This window comes from Maniola jurtina, chromosome 8, assembly GCF_905333055.1.
Source record: "Maniola jurtina chromosome 8, ilManJurt1.1, whole genome shotgun sequence".
In the NCBI taxonomy this organism is placed as follows: domain Eukaryota; kingdom Metazoa; phylum Arthropoda; class Insecta; order Lepidoptera; family Nymphalidae; genus Maniola; species Maniola jurtina.
Genome location: NC_060036.1, coordinates 2514539 through 2534784, shown reverse-complemented (window position 1 = coordinate 2534784; position 20246 = coordinate 2514539). Strand labels below are relative to the sequence as shown.

Below are 20246 nucleotides of genomic sequence, written 5' to 3'. Positions count from 1 at the left end.
CTATTTCAATTTGGCTCTACGTTCTGGTTCTTGCAGTGGAAGGGTTTCAGTATTGATTTGTCGTCTATCGTTGTGGTCATCTCGTAAAATGAGTTCCTGTATTTCCTGAATAGTCAGATCTTTTGTTTCAGGCATGTATTTGTAGACGAGTATAAAAAAAATAGACGATGACATACTATAAAATAAGAATGCGCCATGCGTACCAAAATATTTGAAAAGTAACGGTGAAAATTTAACAACGGTCGCTAGTAATATGCTATTAAAAATTGAGAGACAACACAAAAAATAGCTCCTGTACCTCAATGGACACAACTCTCCTGCACAGCAGGCTGAGAGAATTATTGGTCCACCGCTAATGCTTAACGAAAATGCCGTTAATAAAAACAAAGAGACGTATTTGTTCTCTGACAATACATTAATATTAACCATGTACAAATAAATTGACAAACCAAATAAAAAAAGTATTCCCATAAATGAAAATAAAAGTAATTGTGTTCGACGTCTTGCAATTTTAGCTAACCCACAGCCTAGATACATGCCTAGTACAGTAACCGCATCCAATACAAGCATGCCTCCAAAGGCCATTTCTTCGCTTGATGTCAATTTCTTAATGATGTCTATAGCGTACATGGTGTACGCCATCTTGCCTGAAAAATGAAATAGGCATATCGGCAGGATGGCATATACAAAAGGCTTATAAAAACTTTCACATCGCAATATATTCAAGAGTTTAATAAATTTTCTATAATTTGCACGCCCTTCGATTTCTACTTTCATATTTAAGTGCTCTTGTTGTGATGATATAAGCTTCCTGAGCTCTTCCTCTGAATCTTCCCCTGTGCCTTTAAGCCATCGGTGAATATTGGCGCATTCTTCAAAACGCCCCTTTGTCGCCAGCCAATAAGGTGATTCCTTGTAGAATATGGACGATAAGTTGTAAATACTACAAACAAAAATAACGATGCCAATATTTCTCCAGTGGTAGAACGTTCCGATAGCATTTGAGATCCAAACTCCCCAATAGAATGTTGCAGACTTCACGGCTAATAACACACCTCTGTACTTAGGCGATGTGTATTCGGACATAACCATTATGGTGATTGTAGTTATTGAGGCGGCCAGGATGCCTTGTAAGGCTTGGCTGACAATTAGTTCTGTCATACTTGTACTACAGTAAAAAATGATATTTCCTATTAATACGCTAACGCTAATCAAAACTAAAATATATTTTCTTCCAAAGCGATATGCCAATAGAGGCAATATAAATCCCCACGGTATACCATTGTAGGCTGACATAGAAGCTGAAAATAAAGTTAACAGATAAGTAAAATATAACTGAGTCATTTTAATATTATATTTACTCGTACCACTAACCAAGCATGTAAAGTGCTTTACATATTGCTCATTTTAAAGGACACAAAAGTAGAAAGATTTTGAAACTCTTCAAATGATTTGTATTAAAGACTAGTTGACCCACCCTGGCTTCGCACGGGGAGCCTATCTACTCCATAGACAAAATATGGGTATAAATGAATGGTCCTATTAGAACCTACCTACTTATAAACATTCGTCGTGAATGCAATGAAACCCGTGATGAAATGCACTGAAAAATTTGGGCGCGTTTCAATATAATAATAATAAGAACTAAGAAGTGTATAGTAGTATAAATGCACTTACATAACCAAGATGCCATTTCTGGTGTTACAATGTCTGTTGAATTAGCTTCTTTTCTTAATTGAGGTATTAATACTGTCGGTGCACCCATAAACATGCCATACGTAAGAAAGTTTAATACAACCGCACCACATGTAAATAGCTGTAAAGAAATATTTTACAACAAGTTGACTTGTCCCGGCTTCACTCGGGCAGGCTAACTAATTCTGCAGATTTAAATGTCAATGTATTAACCTAAGTAAGTACATTAAATACAATAAACCCGGCTCATGACATGTTGTTCAATGATGACGAAAACCGCATTAAATTCCACTAAGAAGTTTAGCTAGCTTAATCTGCGACTTTGCACCAATTCTGCACGTGGCCAGCGTGGTGGGCTGTGGCCAAACCCTCCTCCACCCTGAGAGGAGACTAGTGCTAGTGAGCCAGCAATGGGTTGCTGCTGTTGATGACGATGATGTTGTATTTGACAGACAACAATTAGTCTTCTGTAGATATATAAGGAAAACCTGACTGACTGAGTGACTGACTGACTGATATCTATCAACGCGCAGCTCAAACTACTGGACCGATCGGGCTGAAAGGCATGCAGATAGTTCTTATGACGTAGACCTTCGTTAAGAAAGGATTTTTGAAAGTTCAATCCCTGAAGGGGTAAAGCAAGGGTTTGAAATCTGTGAAGTCCGAGTCTAGGACGAACTCGCGGGCATAAGCTAGTGAAAGTATCAAATTTCAACTCAATCAAAGATATAATGTGCGAACTAGTCAACGGACAGAGAAACACCAAATTTTATTTTATGTTAGATTAAGATAAAAATACATCTTCAAAAAAACTAAATCGGAAGATATTATTTCAAATAGTTTACCTGTCTGAAGAAAAAGACCCAAGAAGTGTGGCTTTTTCCATTTTTATTTTCTTCAGTCAAGTTCGGTAATTCCATTTTTTCAACGTTAATTTGATAAAAAATAATTAATTAAGTATGTATTACAATTTTTATAGACTTATTTTGCGATAGACTTACTTTCCGCTGCTATAAGAAGTTTATGTCAAACATTTGAGCATTTTTGGCTAATGTGATACTTCAGAACCTGTTTTAAAATCACCTATAAACTTGTTTAATAAAACTATATTAGCAGACATTATTTTGTTTCGTGTAAAGCAATAAACCCATCCTCCATACTTTAAATATTACAAATGTGAAAGCGTGTCTGTCTGTCTATCTGCCTGTCTGTCTGTCTGCTACGCTTTCACGGCCCAATCACTGAACCGATTTTAATGAAATTTGGTATAGATTTAGTATACATCTAGGGGAAAGACATAGACTAATTTGTCCCGGGAAAAAAAATAGTTAAAAAGCAAAACTCGGGAAAGCATACTATTTTTCACGCATTTGTCGTTCAATAACGGCGCAACTTAGTTTATAGGGAATGAATATTGAATAGTCTAAGCTGCAATAGCCAAATACCTACCATGCTTAGAAATAAACTCTAAAAATTATACCTACTTTTAATTTAAGAGCATGAAAATAGTAACTTGAAACTTCTTGCTTTTATTTATTTAATATTTACATTGTTTACTATTTATCGTCATATTATTACATTTATGTGAATGAACCATTAAATCTCGTGATATAAACAATAGGTACTCTTTTTTATACATAAAAGAATAAAACAGTCTGCCTGACATATTATTATCGGTAACGTTCAGCTTAAACAGTAAGATCTAGAAACTTAGTTTCAACTTAACATTATTATTTGTATCTATTACCTATGCTTTCATTATTGTGTAAAATCTGTTTCTTTCAGTAGAAGGGTTTCTCTATTAGTTTGTCCTCTGCCATCGCGACGTGTCATGCGGTCCTGTATTTCTTGAATAGTCTGATCTTTTGTTTCAGGCATGTATTTGTATATAAGAAATAAAAAAATGGACGATGATATAGCGTAAAATAAAAACGCACCATGCGCACCAGAATATTTGAAAAGTATCGGAGAAAATTTAACAACGGTCGCCATTAATGTGCTATTGAAAAGTGAAAGACAACACAAAAAATAGCTCCTGTACCTCAATGGACACAACTCTGCTGCACAGCAGGCTGAGATTATTATTGGTCCACTGCCAATGCTCAATGAAAACGCCGTTAATAAGAACAAAGAGATAAACTTGTTCTCTGATAGGATATTTAAATTGACCATGTACAAATAAATTGACAAAACAAATAAAAAACTAATTCCCATAGATGAAAATACAAGTAATTGTGTTCGACGTCTTGCAATTTTAGCTAACCCACAGCCTAGATACATGCCTAGTACAGTAACCGCATCCAACACAAGCATGCCTCCATAGGCCATTGTTTCGCTTGATGTCAATTTTTTAATGATGTCTATAGCGTATACGGTGTACGCCATCTTGCCCGAAAAATGGTACAGGCATGTTGGGAAGATTGCATATGCAAAAGGTTTATAAAAACTTTCACATCGCAATACATTCAAGAATTTAATATATTTTCTATAATTTGCACGCCCTTCAATTTCTGCTTTCATACTTAAGTGCTCTTGTTGTGATGATATAAGCTTCCTGAGCTCTTCCTCTGAATCTTCCCCTGTGCCTTTAAGCCATCGGTGAATATTGGCGCATTCTTCAAAACGCCCCTTTGTCGCCAGCCAATAAGGTGATTCCTTGTAGAATATGGACGATAAGTTGTAAATACTACAAACAAAAATAACGATGCCAATATTTCTCCAGTGGTAGAACGTTCCGATAGCATTTGAGATCCAAACTCCCCAATAGAATGTTGCAGACTTCACGGCTAATAACACACCTCTGTACTTAGGCGATGTGTATTCGGACATAACCATTATGGTGATTGTAGTTATTGAGGCGGCCAGGATGCCTTGTAAGGCTTGGCTGACAATTAGTTCTGTCATACTTGTACTACAGTAAAAAATGATATTTCCTATTAATACGCTAACGCTAATCAAAACTAAAATATGTTTTCTTCCAAAGCGATATGCCAATAGTGGCAAAATGAGTCCCCATGGTATACCACTGTAGGCCGACATAGAAGCTGGAAATAAAATTAAACAGCTCATTAACTTATAAAAATATGAGTCACTTTAATTTAGTATAATATCATTTCAATAATGCAGTTACGTCATCTCGCGCTTTCCCGCACTGCTCGTCCAATCAGACCCGGCCAGCTACGTTAGCACTTACGAGTAGCATGCAACGCTGCCAAGCCTCATCAATTCAGAAGTTAAAAACATTGATTCAATCATCTTTCGATTCAGTAGATTTTTAGTTTTATGATATAATGGTTTTAGGGTTCCGTATTCAAAGGGTGCCAACGGGAACCTATTACTAAGCGTCCGCTGCCCGTCCTGTCTCTGTATCTGTCTGTCAGCGGGATGTATCTCGTGAACCGCAATAGGTAGAGAGTTTAAATTATCACAGAGTGTTTATTTTTATTGCCACTATAACAACAAATAACTAAAGATCTACAGACATATTCACAAAATATCATTAAATATTGAAGAAATAAATAAAATCTTTTTGTCACTATCGACACTATCCTAGTTTTCATGTCGCGGAGTGCATCCTTGAAGTGATCGTATTACCCATAACATAGGAAGAATTCAAATTTTATGAATTATAGTTGGTAGTTCTGTCTGTACTCCTTGAAATAGTGTCTACTATCTGTCTTACTAACCCCTTACACATGGTATAAGTAGGTAGATAGCAATTTTGATATGGTCGCGTCAAATCTCAATTTTATTTAGTAGTGGCCCCAAAATGACGTGAAATTAAAACTTCCTAAGACCAGAGAGAAATATAGCGTGTGGAATTTTGCAAGCGTAAATTCTCTTCGGCGTTTTATCGTCTGGAATTTTCCGTTCGACACATTTGAGAGGGCTTCCGCGCCCGTTCTTCTGCTCGTGACGTTCAGCTAGATTTGTACCTTGATTAAAAAACAATAAGAACTATAAAAATATAGACTCACATAACCAAGATGCCATTTCTGGTGTTACAACATCTGTCGAATTAGCTTCTTTTCTTAATTGAGGTATTAATACTGTTGGTGCACCCATGAACATGCCATACGTAAAAAAGTTTAAAATGACCGCACCGCATGTAAAAAGCTGCAAAGAAATATTTCTAACTGCAGACTTAAATACAAATGTGTTAATCTATGTAATATCTATAACTACCCTATACAGGGTGTTTGGTAATTAGTATATAATGACGACACGTACCCATGCTACTTTGATTTGATAAATACAATGCTGAAGTAAAATGACGAAATAAAATTATAAAAATTTCCATACAATTTTTTTATTATTTTTATGACCAAGTTTTCATGGTCCTAATGTGCCCTAACTGACTGAGATCGTTGGCCTCGGCCAATATAAAGATGGCCGACGATCTCAGTGAGTTAGGGCACGGTAGGGTCATGAAAACTTTGACATAATTTGTGACGTTTGGGGGTCGGTCCGTGGTGAAGAGATTAAAGAAACACCCCAAAGTCAACACAAGAATTTATTTAGTAGTAAGTAGGTAGGGTCGTGAGTTTTCGCTGGCGTCACTACAGTCTCTAAGGCTTGCAGTAGGCGGTACTTCCCTGCTGTGCCGTGCGGTGACGTCCCGGAGGTAGCGGGACCCGGCGAGATGGTCTTCAAGGGAGGTGGAATGCGCGCTGGTTGGTGCTCGGTTGCAGGCCGCCGGCCAGGTGCAGAGAGGTCCGTGACACCAGAAGAGGGTGCCGCGAGGTGCGCCTGGAGGTTCGTGACACCAGGAGAGGGTGCCACGAGTAAGCGTGCCTGGCGTAGACCAAAGTAGCACAAGGTGGTGCCGAGAAGCTCGAGGAGTACCAAGAACACGAGGGGTACCGTGGAATCTTGAGGGTCACAGTGAAACCCGTATAACGGGTTTACAAGATCACTGGAGTAGTTGGTAGTGCAGGTAAAGGGATATTGTGTTCCTGTATTCCCAACAGGAACACGTTACCTTTAGATATGTTCACTGCGACGCGTCTCACGTGAAAAAACGATTCGAGCGTCACCCTAACCATTCCTGCGCACGCGCCGCGCGGCAGAGGTGCCCTCCTGCTTCAAGCGGCTGCACGGGACAACTCGTCTAAGACGCAGTGGTGGCGGGTAACATTGTCCGTCAGTATTGTGTCATGCTTTGAATTATTTATTTAAAAAAAATGTAACGCCTTCACAACGTTACAAATTTTTAGACGTGACAACGTCTTATAATTCGATAGAGCCGGCTGCACGCACGAAAAAACATGACTCATGCGGCGTTACCTCGCTCTGAGGCGTTCCATGTAAGGCTTGAAGTGCAAGCGAGAACGCGGAACGAGCGACAAAGAAGCACAATCGGCCTTTGTTGTCATGTTCAACTATAGTCAGACTTTACAGACAACCAATTTTTTTTTTTTTTAATTTTGTATGGAAATTTTTATAATTTTATTTCGTCATTATACTTCAGCATTGTGTTTATTAGATCAAAGTAGCATGGGTACGTGTCGTCATTATATACTAATTACCAAACACCCTGTATAGTACGTATATACCAGCCTGGACAAGTTAGTTCAAAACATAGGGTAAAGTTACAATAATTCGGATAGAGCTAAAAAGTTGGTGCAAATATTGGGAACATATTATAACAGAATTTTCAAGTCCCCACCGATCCCACATTCGCATATAAATAAATATATTTAAGATCAAAGTTCAGAAAAATGGGTTTTTTGCATTTTCTAGCTAAACGGTAAGTTTTATCATAAAATACACGGGAAGTGCGTCATAATTTTGGTCAGTCAGTGAGTACTGAGTAGGTCTTAATTTCACAATTTTCAGACCTCTGTACCTATCTAAGAAATGGTTAAACGTAAAAATTTGAAACTTACAATTTATCGTCAAATCCACGAGCTTAGCTTGTATTTCAAATCTCGTAAGATTATCATCACGCGAACCAGAGTTATGAGGGGGGTCAAAACAGCGCGAAATGTTTCGTGTAAATATACTACAGTGCGCTTAGACCGGAACTGCCCTGACGCACTCTGTGCGTCTCAATAACAGCTGTTGGGTTGGAAATTGCTGGCGTGCCATACAGAAAAAAGTTGATCGACGTTTATCTCGTTCGCACCAAATCGGACATAAGTTTTCATCCCGGAAAATGAAGGAGTTCCCTAGGGATTTTTGAAAATAATAATATAATAATAACGAGGATTTCAGGGAGAGGGGGAAGAGTTCCTATTATCCCCCCCCCCCTCGTACCCCTAAGTACCCCTCGTATAAAGTTTGAATTTGGCTTTGACTTTGTCTAAATACTTAGATAACATTTAAAAAAAGTGTAGGTACCTGTCTAAAGAAAAAAATCCAAGAAACGTGACTGTTTTCATTTTTAACTTCAAAAGCCAAGTCTGGTAAGTCCATTGTTTCACCGTTAATTTTAATAAAAATATCAAATTATTATAATTTGTATACATCTGTTTTATTCAATACACATACTATCGTATCTGCGTGACGGCAGTTTATGATAATAATATGATCATTTGGCATTTTGGAACCTGTTAGACCCAATTAATATCTGTTTCTCTTTTTGTTCAATGTGTGGATATTTTTTGGTGATAAAGTAGTAAGGCACCGTAAAGTCAACCCACTTTAAAAAATTACGGTTTGCGTTGGCATTACGGAACATGACTTACTTAAGTATTTATCGAAAGTTTAAAATTAATGTTCGAGAAAAGATCAAGTCATCAAAAAAAATTATTAACAGACGCTAATTTTTATTACCTACTATTAAACTTTTATGGATATTCATCTTCAGAAATCAATAGATTCCAAAATGAGGTTATTCAAAGGGTGGAATGTGGGGCGACAACAAATTCCTGAATATCCGGCAACGTACTTACCTATTGGCGGTTCATCTGGTGCTGCAAATGTAGTTCATAGGCGGTGGTAATCACCTTATCGTCACTATTTCCATAATAAAAAAAAATACTTTACAGTTGTTGTTAAAACTTGGGCCTCCTATTTGTACCTACCATCAACGTAGAGTACGCGACAGGTCGAGCTGGCAATCGGTGTGGGGACGCCCCGCACACTCGCACAGCCCCAGCGCTAACCAGGCGCGGGATAGCGCGGGTGGTGTGCGGGTGTGCGGGGCTTCCCGGCTTCCCTCTGCCTCATACCCTGATTGCCATCTCGCTTAGGTACTACACAAGTATACAATAGGTGGTGCGAGTCCCATCACAAAGTAGGTATGCCGGGAGTGTGACTCGATGGGCACCCACCGATATTAGCTAATATTAGATATATATTAGCTAGATAGGAAGTTAATAGTATTATTTTAATAATAAAATAATTTAATATTATCCTTGCTTTCATTTTCAAATAATATGTAGGTACCTACTGTGTTTAGTTGCAATAAAGGTTTATAAGTCCTACCTACTACTAGCTACTACTTTTATTTACGATTTCTTAATGCTACTTTTTTAACTGATATTCCTAAATCCTAATCAGTTTCACGTAGGTACCGGAACACAATCACCTGGTGATACAGCTCTGCCGGTGTATGATAAATATGTTGTTGTTGTGAAACGATTAGTTTTTCAAGCTCATCCCCATATTCTTCAGTCTTTCCTTTGAGCCATTGATGGGTTTTCGAACATTCATCGGCCTTTAGTCGCTAACCAGTATGGTGATTCAGGATAAAATATGGCCGATAAGTTGAGAGCACTTAAAAGACGAATATTACTAAACCAGTGGTTTTCCAGTGAAAAAAAGTTCCTATTGCATTCGAAACCCACATTCCCCAGTAAAATGTAGCTGATTTAAAAGTAATAAAAATTCATCTGTATGTTGGCGACATAATACGAGTATATTCCGTTGGACGTACCTAATAGTTGTAGTAGGTAGTACATTCAAGCCTTGCTTGGCCCGTGTGTCGGCGAGCGCCGGCGCAGACGAAGTCCATACTTATATGTATAGTTTCTCTAACTTGTAAATATCTACAAACTTGACATTGGCTAATGTTTGTAAAGCCAGACGAGAGAGAGAAAAAAAAATTCGTTATCAAAGTATTTAAACTTATATTTTTAACGAAATCTTGCGGCCGAAACGATAAGCTATAAAAGGAAGTATGATTTCCCATATTATGGAACTGTATCCGGGAAGGGATGCTGAAAAAAAAATTATTAGGTATAACTGGGATTCTGAATATATTGTTGTTTTATACTTTCGAATAATACTAGCTTATGCCCGCGACTTTATCTGCGTGGATATACAACAAACTCCTATTTTACCCCCTAAGAGGTTGAATTTTCGAAAATCCATTCTTAGCGGATGTCTCCGTCATAATAGCTACGAGTAGCTGCATGCCAAATAGCCCGATCCATCCAGTAGTTTGAGCTGTGCGTTGATAGATATCAGTCAGTCAGTCATATTTTTCTTATATATTGAGATTTATGAACTTTCCTAGCCAAGAAGCATGTTTCTGTGCTTACAGCCTCTGATGTGTTAGCTTCTCTTCTTACTTGAGCTATAATCACAGTTAATGAACCCATGTACAATCCGTAGATAAAAAATGCTGATATAAGCGAACTGCATATGAAAAGCTAAAAAGTTTTTTTTGCAATGTAAATACAATAAAATGAATGATGTAGCCATAATATAATATTTAACATTAATTATTACTATATCTGTGGTTTTAAGTTATCAACATAGTTTAAGGGTCAAGGCAGTATCGATGCAATGCGTCTATTTACTGCAAAATGTTACATTACATAATAAAGTAGCATGTAATGTACTTTATATATGGCAATGAAGGTCTTTCTATCATCATTTTGTAATTATTTAATATATGCGCAGTGAAGAAAATTAAAAATAGGAAATCATTGCTTTTATTGCACAGTTATTACTATATTTATTAAATGGTAAGTGCATCATGATATTATTAGCTCACCAAGAGTTGGTACATTATCTATGTAAAATGTGGAATTTAACTTTAGAAAAACAGTAAATAATTCATTATTTACCTGTCTTGAGAAGAATGTCCAATTAATTTTATTATTTTTAGGTTCTGCTTTAGTAGGTAACTTCATTAGGAACGTCTTCTTTTAGTAACCATGTAATAAAATTTACTAGGTAATATTAACTTGTTATCAGCTAGAATTTACTATTTTAAAATATACGTGCACTGACGAAACAACTATCAGACGAGACGTTTGCAAATGCATTACTTAAAGAAAATAGTATAAATAATATTCATTGTTGATGCGAAATAATATCATTTGGAACTCGTCTAAATGATATTACTATAGTATTCATACACTGTATGAATACCATACCTATGTCTAATATTATAGGCAATGCACATCCACGAGTTTAGCTTCAAACTCTACATCTGAACCAACAAAATATTTAGCGTAGCAATTTACATAAATAGTTACACGTGAATGAGATAACTGATAACTGAAAAGCGGTATGGAGGTACTTACTTCAAATTAATTCCATTTATTACTAAACAGGTATAAAATAAAGGCCCTTATCTGTATCTCATTAATTTGGCACGAAAATTTGTCAACATACATAGGCACAACCGTTCAATTAAAATAAAATATTAGGTTGAGAAAAAAGTTTATTACTTAAGTATTTTTTGTACAAATTCAAAATATTTTTCCCATTTTGTACGTTCCAGGTTCTTGTCTTAAGGTAATCCACTTTTCATCACCAGTGATCCAACTTTTCAAAAACGGTTCGGTTTCATTAGGTTTTAATAAAGAATTGCATATGAGTACACAAACAAGGATACTTGGATTTTGACTACGTGTAATTCTAATAAGAAATAGGTAAAATTGCCGTCGGATGTTTTTGGATGAAACATCATAAGATGGATACGGAATACCTAACCCACGCGACTTCTTCAATGTGGATTTAGGTTTTTAAAAGTCTTTCATTTTCTAAATCTTTCATCTTCTAAAAATCACTTTGAATTTCTGGGACAAAAAGTAGTCAATGGTTCTTCCCCGAGCTTATGTCTGAGCCAAATTTTGTGCCAAAATCGATTAAACGGAGGGACCGTGAAAAGCTAGTAAACGTACAGACAACTAGACACTCTTTCATATTTATAATATTAGTAGTAATTTAAAATAAGTTTTAACAAAACTTCAATAATTTAAAAGGCTTTTTCTCTTTGCAGATGGCGACGTCGACCCTACTCATTTTGTGCATAGCGAGTCTCTACGTTCAGGGTCTGTCAAATCCACCCGTGACCAGAAACACTATTTTCTTAGACGAGAAGCTGGAGGGACAAATCTTTGAAGATATCGATGCTTTCAGTGAACTCTCAACTGCCGATGATATACAGAAATACCGGCTACCTACCACAACTCGTCCCATAGCATACAAGATTCTCTGGATGATTGATATGAGTAACCAAGCATTTTCTGGAAAAGTCACCATATCATTAGAGGCTACCCGACCAAATGTGACTGAAATCATTATTCACGCTCATGACATGGCGATTAGCTCTGTAGTTTTGCAGCGAGGTGATATTATTATTCCGCAGACTTACACACTAGAACCTGCATTGCACTTCTTAAAAATCAATCTTAGCGATAATTATGTTCTACAATATGATAGTTACAACTCTATAACGTATACGTTAAAAATTGATTTTAATAGTAAACTTCGAGATGACATGTCCGGTATTTACAAAAGTTGGTTCCGTAACAATCCCAATGGAGAAAGAAGGTATGTTTACACTTAATAGAGCCACAGTTTCAAAACTCACTAGGTAAATAGGACATCGGCTGTTGCGTAAAATTAAAGAAATAAAAACAGAACGAAATGGAGATTAATAAACGTAAAAAACTACGACTGCATAATGTCATGGCAAATGTAGAAAACAACTTGTTGCAACTTTGTTTTAAAAAACATTAATAACTTTGATCGTTAATTTATAAGTACAGGTATAAATACTTTATGTGGGTATATGAAATGTTTAAGATAATAAAACAAACAAACGAAAATCTAAAACTTTTGTAAATATTTTATTAAAAGTTGAAATGTACATAATCTCTTAAGCAGCACACTGACTAATGGGTAAATAATTATTATTATTAAGAACGCATTATCGTTTTGTTCTAAATTATGGAAATAGTTCTGATATTTTCTATTGTCAATTCTTTTGTCAATCAAATACATTATTACTGTACTAAAGTTGACTGACTGACTGATCTATCAACGCACACCTCGAACTACTGGAATCTACTCGAATCGGGATGAAAATTGTCATGCAGCTATAGACAGCATTCCGCTAAAAAAGGATTTTTGAAAATTCAACCCTTAAGGGGGGAAAATAAGGGGTTGAAGATTGTGTAGTATGTGTAGTGCACGGCATAAGCTGTATATGTATATAGTTATAAATAAAGAAATCAGTGCACATAATATTACATAGAAAAAAAACCGCACCCAAATTAAAAATCGTTATAAAACGGCCAACCTAGCTCAGAAAATCTTGACTTGACGGCAACAGTATAACATTTTTATTAAAATCATTCTAATTAAAAATGTTTATAGATGGATAGCATCTACTCAATTTCAAGCGACTGCTGCGCGTTTTGCCTTCCCCTGCTATGACGAGCCTAGCTTCAAAGCGCAGTTCGAGGTTACTATCCGTCGGCCAACTACACACAAAAGCTGGTTCTGCACTACTATTATAGATACGAAGGACGTCGAAGGCAACCCGTAAGTATTTATTTTATTTTGTGACAAAAAGGCTAAAACTAAAAAATAAACATTGAAAAGACATACTCAAGGGCAACAGCTTATCTCTATATATTTTATTAATATCTTTTTAGGGATTATAAAGATGACATTTACGCCACTACGCCAACTATGTCTACATACCTTCTAGCTCTTATTGTGGCTGATTACACATCTATTACTTATAACAATGAAAATGATAAATTTTATTATGAGGTCATTGCAAGACCAGGAGCACTCGATCTTGTTAACCAAGGAAAATACTCTTTGGATACTGGAAAGAAACTGACAGAAAAAATGAATGAACATACTGGTATAAATTACTTTGAAATGGATAATATTATTAAGATGACTCATGCTGCTATCCCAGACTTCTCTGCTGGTGCTATGGAAAATTGGGGATTGATAACTTACAGGTAAGTGAAATAATTTTTGAAAAACTTAGTCTTTAATCACTACTATCATCATCTAAGTCATCATCACCATCATCATCAGCAATAGATAGATATATAGATGAAATCTTTATTGCACACAAAACATGAAAAGGAACACAACATAAAAGGAAGAAACAAAAAAAAAACAATTGTGTGCAAAGGCAGCCTTATTGCGATCTCCACCAGGCAACCTTTGGTGAAAGGAGTAGCTAGTGTTGGATAGTACTAACATTTTTTAACACCACCACCGCCATTATTATCATTGATATGACGAGATATTACATAGAATGGCTGAATTACATAAATTGCCGTTAACATAATATACAAGAATTACTTTCTGTAAATCAAATCTTTAGCATCACGAGTTTAGGCTGTGTTATTTGTAGTCAATCACTAGTTTAAATATTCATATTTTATAAATTACTAGATTTAAATTAAGTGCGCAGTTTTATTCGCTTGTGATTTGTGCTAAGTTTCGTCAAATTTATTATAATTTAATGTAATGTTATGTTTTAGGGAAGCATATCTCATGTACGATGAGGCACACTCCAACGATCACTACAAACAGATCATCGCATACATTTTGTCGCATGAAATCGCTCATATGTGGTTTGGCAACCTTGTCACATGCGATTTTTGGGACAACACTTGGCTGAATGAGGGTTTCGCAAGATACTATCAATACTTTCTCACTAACGAGGTATGTACATAACACAATACACAGATATAATAAATAATTTTCTCAAATTTGAAAAAGTCCATGCTCTATTGAAATTAGTGTTAAAATATAACCTTTTTTTTTAACTGACTTAAAAGAAAAGTAATCCACTTAGTAGCTTCTCGCTGAAATGCGTAACAGACGCACTATACGCGGCTCATAGAACCCTATTACTGCGAACTAACGATGAAAATCATGATACGAGTGAAAACCCTTAACCTATAAGGTCAAAAGCGCCGGAAATATCGCGTCGCGTTTTCCCGATAAGTTTTCTGCGATTTGTGTATAATTTAAGTCAGCCAAGAAAACCTAAAGTAAGTATAGTTTTTGCCTGCGACTTCATCTGCGTATATAATTTATATTATAGCCTCTAGCACTCGGAAAAATGTCTATCAGTAAAAAAAACTAAAGTAGAAAGACCAATTAAATAAAGTATAGAAGAAAATTATTGGGTAAGTACAATAATATAAGTATCAATTAATTTCAGGTAGAGAAAACAATGGGTTTTGCCACACGCTTCATAAACGAGCAGGTTCACGCAGCTTTGTTGTTCGACTCGTCAGAAAGTGCCATTGCTCTCACGAATCCAGTCGGCAGTCCTGAATCTGTGCGCGGCATGTTCTCCAGCTCAGCTATAACTTATAATAAGGGAGCCGCGATCATAAGGATGACTGAACATCTCCTGGGCACGGAGACCCACACGCTTGGACTCAGGAACTATTTAAAAGATCGGTAATTATAAACTGTGTACCAACTCTCTCGTATGTCTCGAAAAGTATGTGAATGAGAGTTAGCAATAACATAGCGCGAGAGAGTCCAGATGACTGACTGCATTCGTGAGAGACTTATACGAAGCTGCGTCGTTGAACTTTTTCCTTTAGTGATCATATGGCAAAATCCATCATTTCATCTGCCCGAAATTGCTACTTACTTAATCAACCTAAGCTACTAATGTAAAAAAAAAAATATTCAAAGATAATCTAGATGCTTTTGAATCCATATTTTATTGGATAATTTTAATGCTAGACATGTAATATAATATATTCACATACTCGTATGTGAATATAATATATTTTCTTCTACCGTTAAGTACATTATTTAGTGTCATAAAAATAGATAAAATAAACGATACTGAATTTAACTATTTTTATATGTAGTAGTACAGCTAGTTGACTAAGTATTAGGATCCTTTTCAGGTAGAAGACCGAATGGGTTTTGCTACACGCTTCATAAACGAGCAAGTTCACGCAGCTTTGTTAGTCGATTCATCTGAAAGTGCCCATCCTCTTACTAATCCAGTTGGCAATCCTGACTCCGTAAGCGACATGTTCTCAACCATAACTTATAACAAGGGAGCCGTAGTCATAAGGATGACAGAACATCTTCTCGGAACGAAGACCCACACAGCTGGACTCAGGAGCTATTTAAAAGATCGGTAATTAAGTATTAATTTAACATCGCTTACGGCTCACAATGTCTCCAAGGACGTGAGCGAGTGACTCATGCCCATATTGTAACGCTTTATTCGATTTGACTCTCTGGAAGATCTAGTCTCGGCTCATTGCTTCAGCGATACTAGGGGCATTTTGTTTTAAACCCCAAATATTCTTTCTAAATCATCCTATCAAGTCTCTACAGCTCATTTCTATGAATAGTGCACACAATAATTTCTTCAATCAATCAATCAGCCTGTTGGTGTCCACAGCTATATTGGTCTACCTAAGAGCGCGCCACCACACACAGTCCTACACCTTTCTCATCCGCCCACTTCCCGCTACCTTCTTGAGATCCAACGGGTTGGAGGTTGTCTCACACTGCTCTTGCTGATACGCAGTCTCTACTCCAGAGTCCAGACCACGTCTGCCTCAGCGGCCGTCGGTTTTGCGACAGATATGACCTGCCCACTGCCACCTCAGCTGACTAATTCGTTAAGCTAGTCGTTCACTTTAGTTCGCCTACGGATTTCCTCGTTTCGTATTTTCTCCCTCAAAGAGACACCTAACATACCCCGCTCCATAGCACGCTGAGCGACTTTGAACTTGTGGACGAGGTCAACTGTCAGTGTCATCACAGGTAGGAAACACTCATTAAAGACTTTCGGCTTTGAGGTATCGACAAATTGAAGATTTGATGTAATTAATATTCCAAATGCTGCCCTAGCCATTGAACTAATAATCTAGCTGTATTCTTCTGTCAGCTTCTTTGTCGAAGTAATAATTTCTTCAATACTATTTAAATGTTAGGTAAGTATGTGACTAAAAAACAGAAAATCTATAAATGAATATTATTTGCTTTATTTTTAATGAAGTAATATTTCCGCTTAGTAAAAAGGCAGTAAGAAAGACAAAAAATTAATGTAAGAAAATTAATTCATCAGATTTCTTCTTCATTACCAGCATGACAATTTTTCTCTCTTTCTTATTTTAGGAGTTACAAAACTGCAGAACCGATTCATCTTTTCCAAGCACTTCAAGATGCAGCCGTGGCAGATGGAGCAATATCGCAATATGGAAATTTCTCAGTTATCGATTATTATAAAACGTGGACTGAACAAAATGGTCACCCACTCTTATTTGTTGAAGTTAATCACCGAACGGGTGAAATGAGAATTACCCAGGTAGTTATTATAAAATATTATATATTTTTTGCAACTTTTCAATTAAAAGTTGCCACTAATATTGATACTGTCAAACAATGCAATTTTATGAAATTTAATGATCTCTGAATTTGTGTATTTTCAGCGCCGTTTTAGCATTAATACTGGGTACGCCAAAAATAACTTAAACTATATCGTGCCAATTACCTTCTCCACTGCTTCAAACCCTGACTTTACTGACCTCAAGCCGTCACATATTCTCACCGACTCTGTTACTGTTCTCAATCGTGGATCTGTTGGTGACCAGTGGGTCATCTTCAATAAACAACAATCAGGTACCTAATTAATCATCTTTAACAAATTTGCAATTCTACTTTTACTAATGATCATAATCCTCTTCGATGTAAAATGATACGAATAGCTCTTTCGAATTCATATTTAATTCGTGTTGAATATAAATTCAACTGGCTTCTAAATTCTTTATTGTGTTGTCAGTTCATTTGTGTTTTTAACCAACTTCAAAAAGAAGGAGGTTCTCAATTCGTCGGAATCTTTTAATTTTATTTTTCAAAACCAGAAAAAAATACCACACCTGATACCAAGATCAAAGATCACTCGCACTTTATCAGCAGTTAATGTTTTCTATAGTAGGTATAAATAAAACAAAGAATTTAATTTCACTATGATTTTACCTATCTATTTTTTTATATTATTTTAAACTTATATTTTTTTTAGTTTATATAAAAGCTTTAATTGATTTCAGGTTTCTACCGAGTCACCTATGATGATTACACTTGGGATCTAATAATTATTGCATTACGCGAGAACGATAGCAGAACAGCTATTCATGAATTTAATAGAGCACAGGTCAGATATTTGGAGAACTTACAAATTTATTATAGGTATTAGAATATTAAAATATAAAATCAAGAAAAAATAAGTGGCATCGTATCATGATATTTTTTCAAATATTTTCTTATTCTCACATCTGAAAGAATATTGGGCAACCCATTTAATACGCCAAATCATGGAGAGGCTAGTTTTGCTTCAGTCCGCATTTTCTATTTTTTCTATTTTCAATTTTGAGTATAATTACAGATTGTGAACGACGTCTTCCAATTCGCTCGGGCAGGCATCATGTCATACAATAGAGCCCTCAATATTCTCTCGTTCCTTAAAGATGAGACTGCTTACACTCCCTGGGTGACGGCTATTACCGGTTTCAATTGGCTTCAGAACAGGCTTGTCGGTACCAAATACCAGCCTAGACTTGAGGTAAACTTTATTCTGTCAGTCATTTAAAGCGTTATGGTATGAGATATAAGATGAGAACAACCTTCACTATTCTAGTAAAATAAGGTTCCAGATAAAAAGTGTTTTTAGGGTTCTGTATCTCAAAAGGAAAAACGGAACCTTTATAGGATCACTTTGTTGTCTGTCTGTCTGTCTGTCTGTCCGTCCATCCGTCCGTCGTGTCTGTCAAGAAAACCTATAGGGCACTTCCCGTTGACCTAGAATCATGAAATTTGGCAGGTAGGTAGGTCTTATAGCACAAGTAAAGGAATAAATCCAAAAACCGTGAATTTGTGGTTATATCATTAAAAAAAATTAAAATGTGTTTCAATTTTCAAAGTAAGGTAACTATACCAAGTGGGCTATCAATTTTATTATTTATCATACTAGCTGTGCCCGCGACTTCGTTCGCGTGGAATAATGACTTTTCGGGCAGCATATACTCTGTACGCTAAAAATGTTCGCCGTGATTCTTTAAATTGACATAAGTTTTTTATTTATGAACCGATTGACATGAAATAAACACTAAATGTTAAGTGAAGCTTACTACAATATATTAGTGAAAACCGTATATAAATCGAATAAGCCGTTTTGATATTAGCGTGCACAAACACACAGACAAACAGACAAAAAAAAAATTAATTACAATTTCGGGTTCGGCATCGATATAATAACAACCCCTGCTACTTTTTTTTATATATTTCCATTGTACAGACACCACATTTCTACAATTTTATTATATGTATAGATGAAAGGGCTTTACCTGTATATTCTAAAACAGATTTTTATTTATTTTTATGCATAACAGTTTTTGACTTATCGTGCAAAAGTCGAAAAATTATCCGAGTTCGGAACCCTCGGTGCGCGAGTCTGACTCGCACTTGGCCGGTTTTTCAAGAGTGCTTTCCAGGCTCGCTCCAAGTCGTGTGAAAGAGCATGCTATTGCAATCGATGGGCGGGAAATATACAAGAGCGAGATGTGTGACGTGTGAGCAACTAATTATTGTGTAATGACGTTATAAGTTGATAGTAAAATCTTAAAGGCAAAGCTTATTTCATTCTTTTTAGCGCATTTTAAATAAAAGCTTCTTTCTATAAAAAAATACTTTTTAATTTTTTCTATTTTCATTTCTAATAGAATTGCGATATTGCGTCAACCAATAACTGAAGATGGCGACAACCGTCACATCACACAACGTCCGGGGATCTCATAATTACAAAAAAATTGTTTCCTTATGGGAGCAACTACGCCCTAGTTGCCTCAAAAGGAAGCTATTCTTTTTAATTTCCTCAAGAAAGATTATACTTAAACTATTTCAAGAAAGCAACGCATCATTATTCAAGTCATTGTATTTTGATTGCTTATGTACCTACTTAGTAGTCATAGTTACCTACATTATGTTCGCTAACAGATTTTCGTCTTAAAAACAGATAGCATAGGTATTTTAATTTGTGTGCAGTTTTTGTAATGCAATAAAAAGCCAGCAAGCTGTGGGTTTGTTCAAAACATTTTCTAAACTAGAGAACGAATTCTTATAGGATTAATTAGTGTTTACTAAGAATATAACGTCTCTCGGAGGTGGTCCTTGTAAACATTAAAATACATACTATCTAATGTGTGGTAACCTCTACACGGATAATACTAATATGGCGCATTACAGTGAAATTCAGCGCGCGATTTTCTGTCCATGTTACTCTATATAATACAATTAAAATTATGTACTTGACTAGATAATGCCCGTGACTTAGATCGCGTAGA

At 36.1% G+C, this 20246-nt stretch overlaps 2 protein-coding genes and 1 pseudogene across 3 annotated transcripts in view; 1 reads left to right on the top strand and 2 right to left on the bottom strand.

Moving 5' to 3' along the window:
- LOC123867694 (facilitated trehalose transporter Tret1-like) lies at positions 1-2579 on the bottom strand. Its single transcript, XM_045909873.1, has 3 exons — positions 2541-2579; positions 1678-1816; positions 1-1301 (listed from the first exon to the last, which is right to left on the bottom strand). The coding sequence occupies exons 2-3, from the start codon at positions 1769-1771 to the stop codon at positions 1-3; spliced, it is 1395 nt and encodes a 464-aa protein (XP_045765829.1). The 5' UTR covers positions 1772-1816; positions 2541-2579.
- A 709-nt stretch (positions 2580-3288) lies between these two features.
- Positions 3289-20246, bottom strand: part of LOC123867610 (facilitated trehalose transporter Tret1-like) — a 122027-nt gene continuing 105069 nt past the window's right edge. The window contains exons 1-3 of one of the 2 annotated variants that reach the window (XM_045909716.1): positions 8038-8093; positions 5673-5811; positions 3289-4739 (exon numbers count right to left, since the gene is read on the bottom strand). In XM_045909716.1, coding sequence (XP_045765672.1) covers positions 3454-4739; positions 5673-5766 — 1380 coding nt within the window. In that variant the 5' untranslated portion in view covers positions 5767-5811; positions 8038-8093 and the 3' untranslated portion in view covers positions 3289-3453. Of the gene's footprint in view, positions 4740-5672; positions 5812-8037; positions 8094-20246 lie in introns of those variants that run through there. The other variant, XM_045909715.1, reaches the window with a different exon arrangement.
- LOC123867693 overlaps positions 10462-20246 on the top strand; it is a 70914-nt pseudogene continuing 61129 nt past the window's right edge.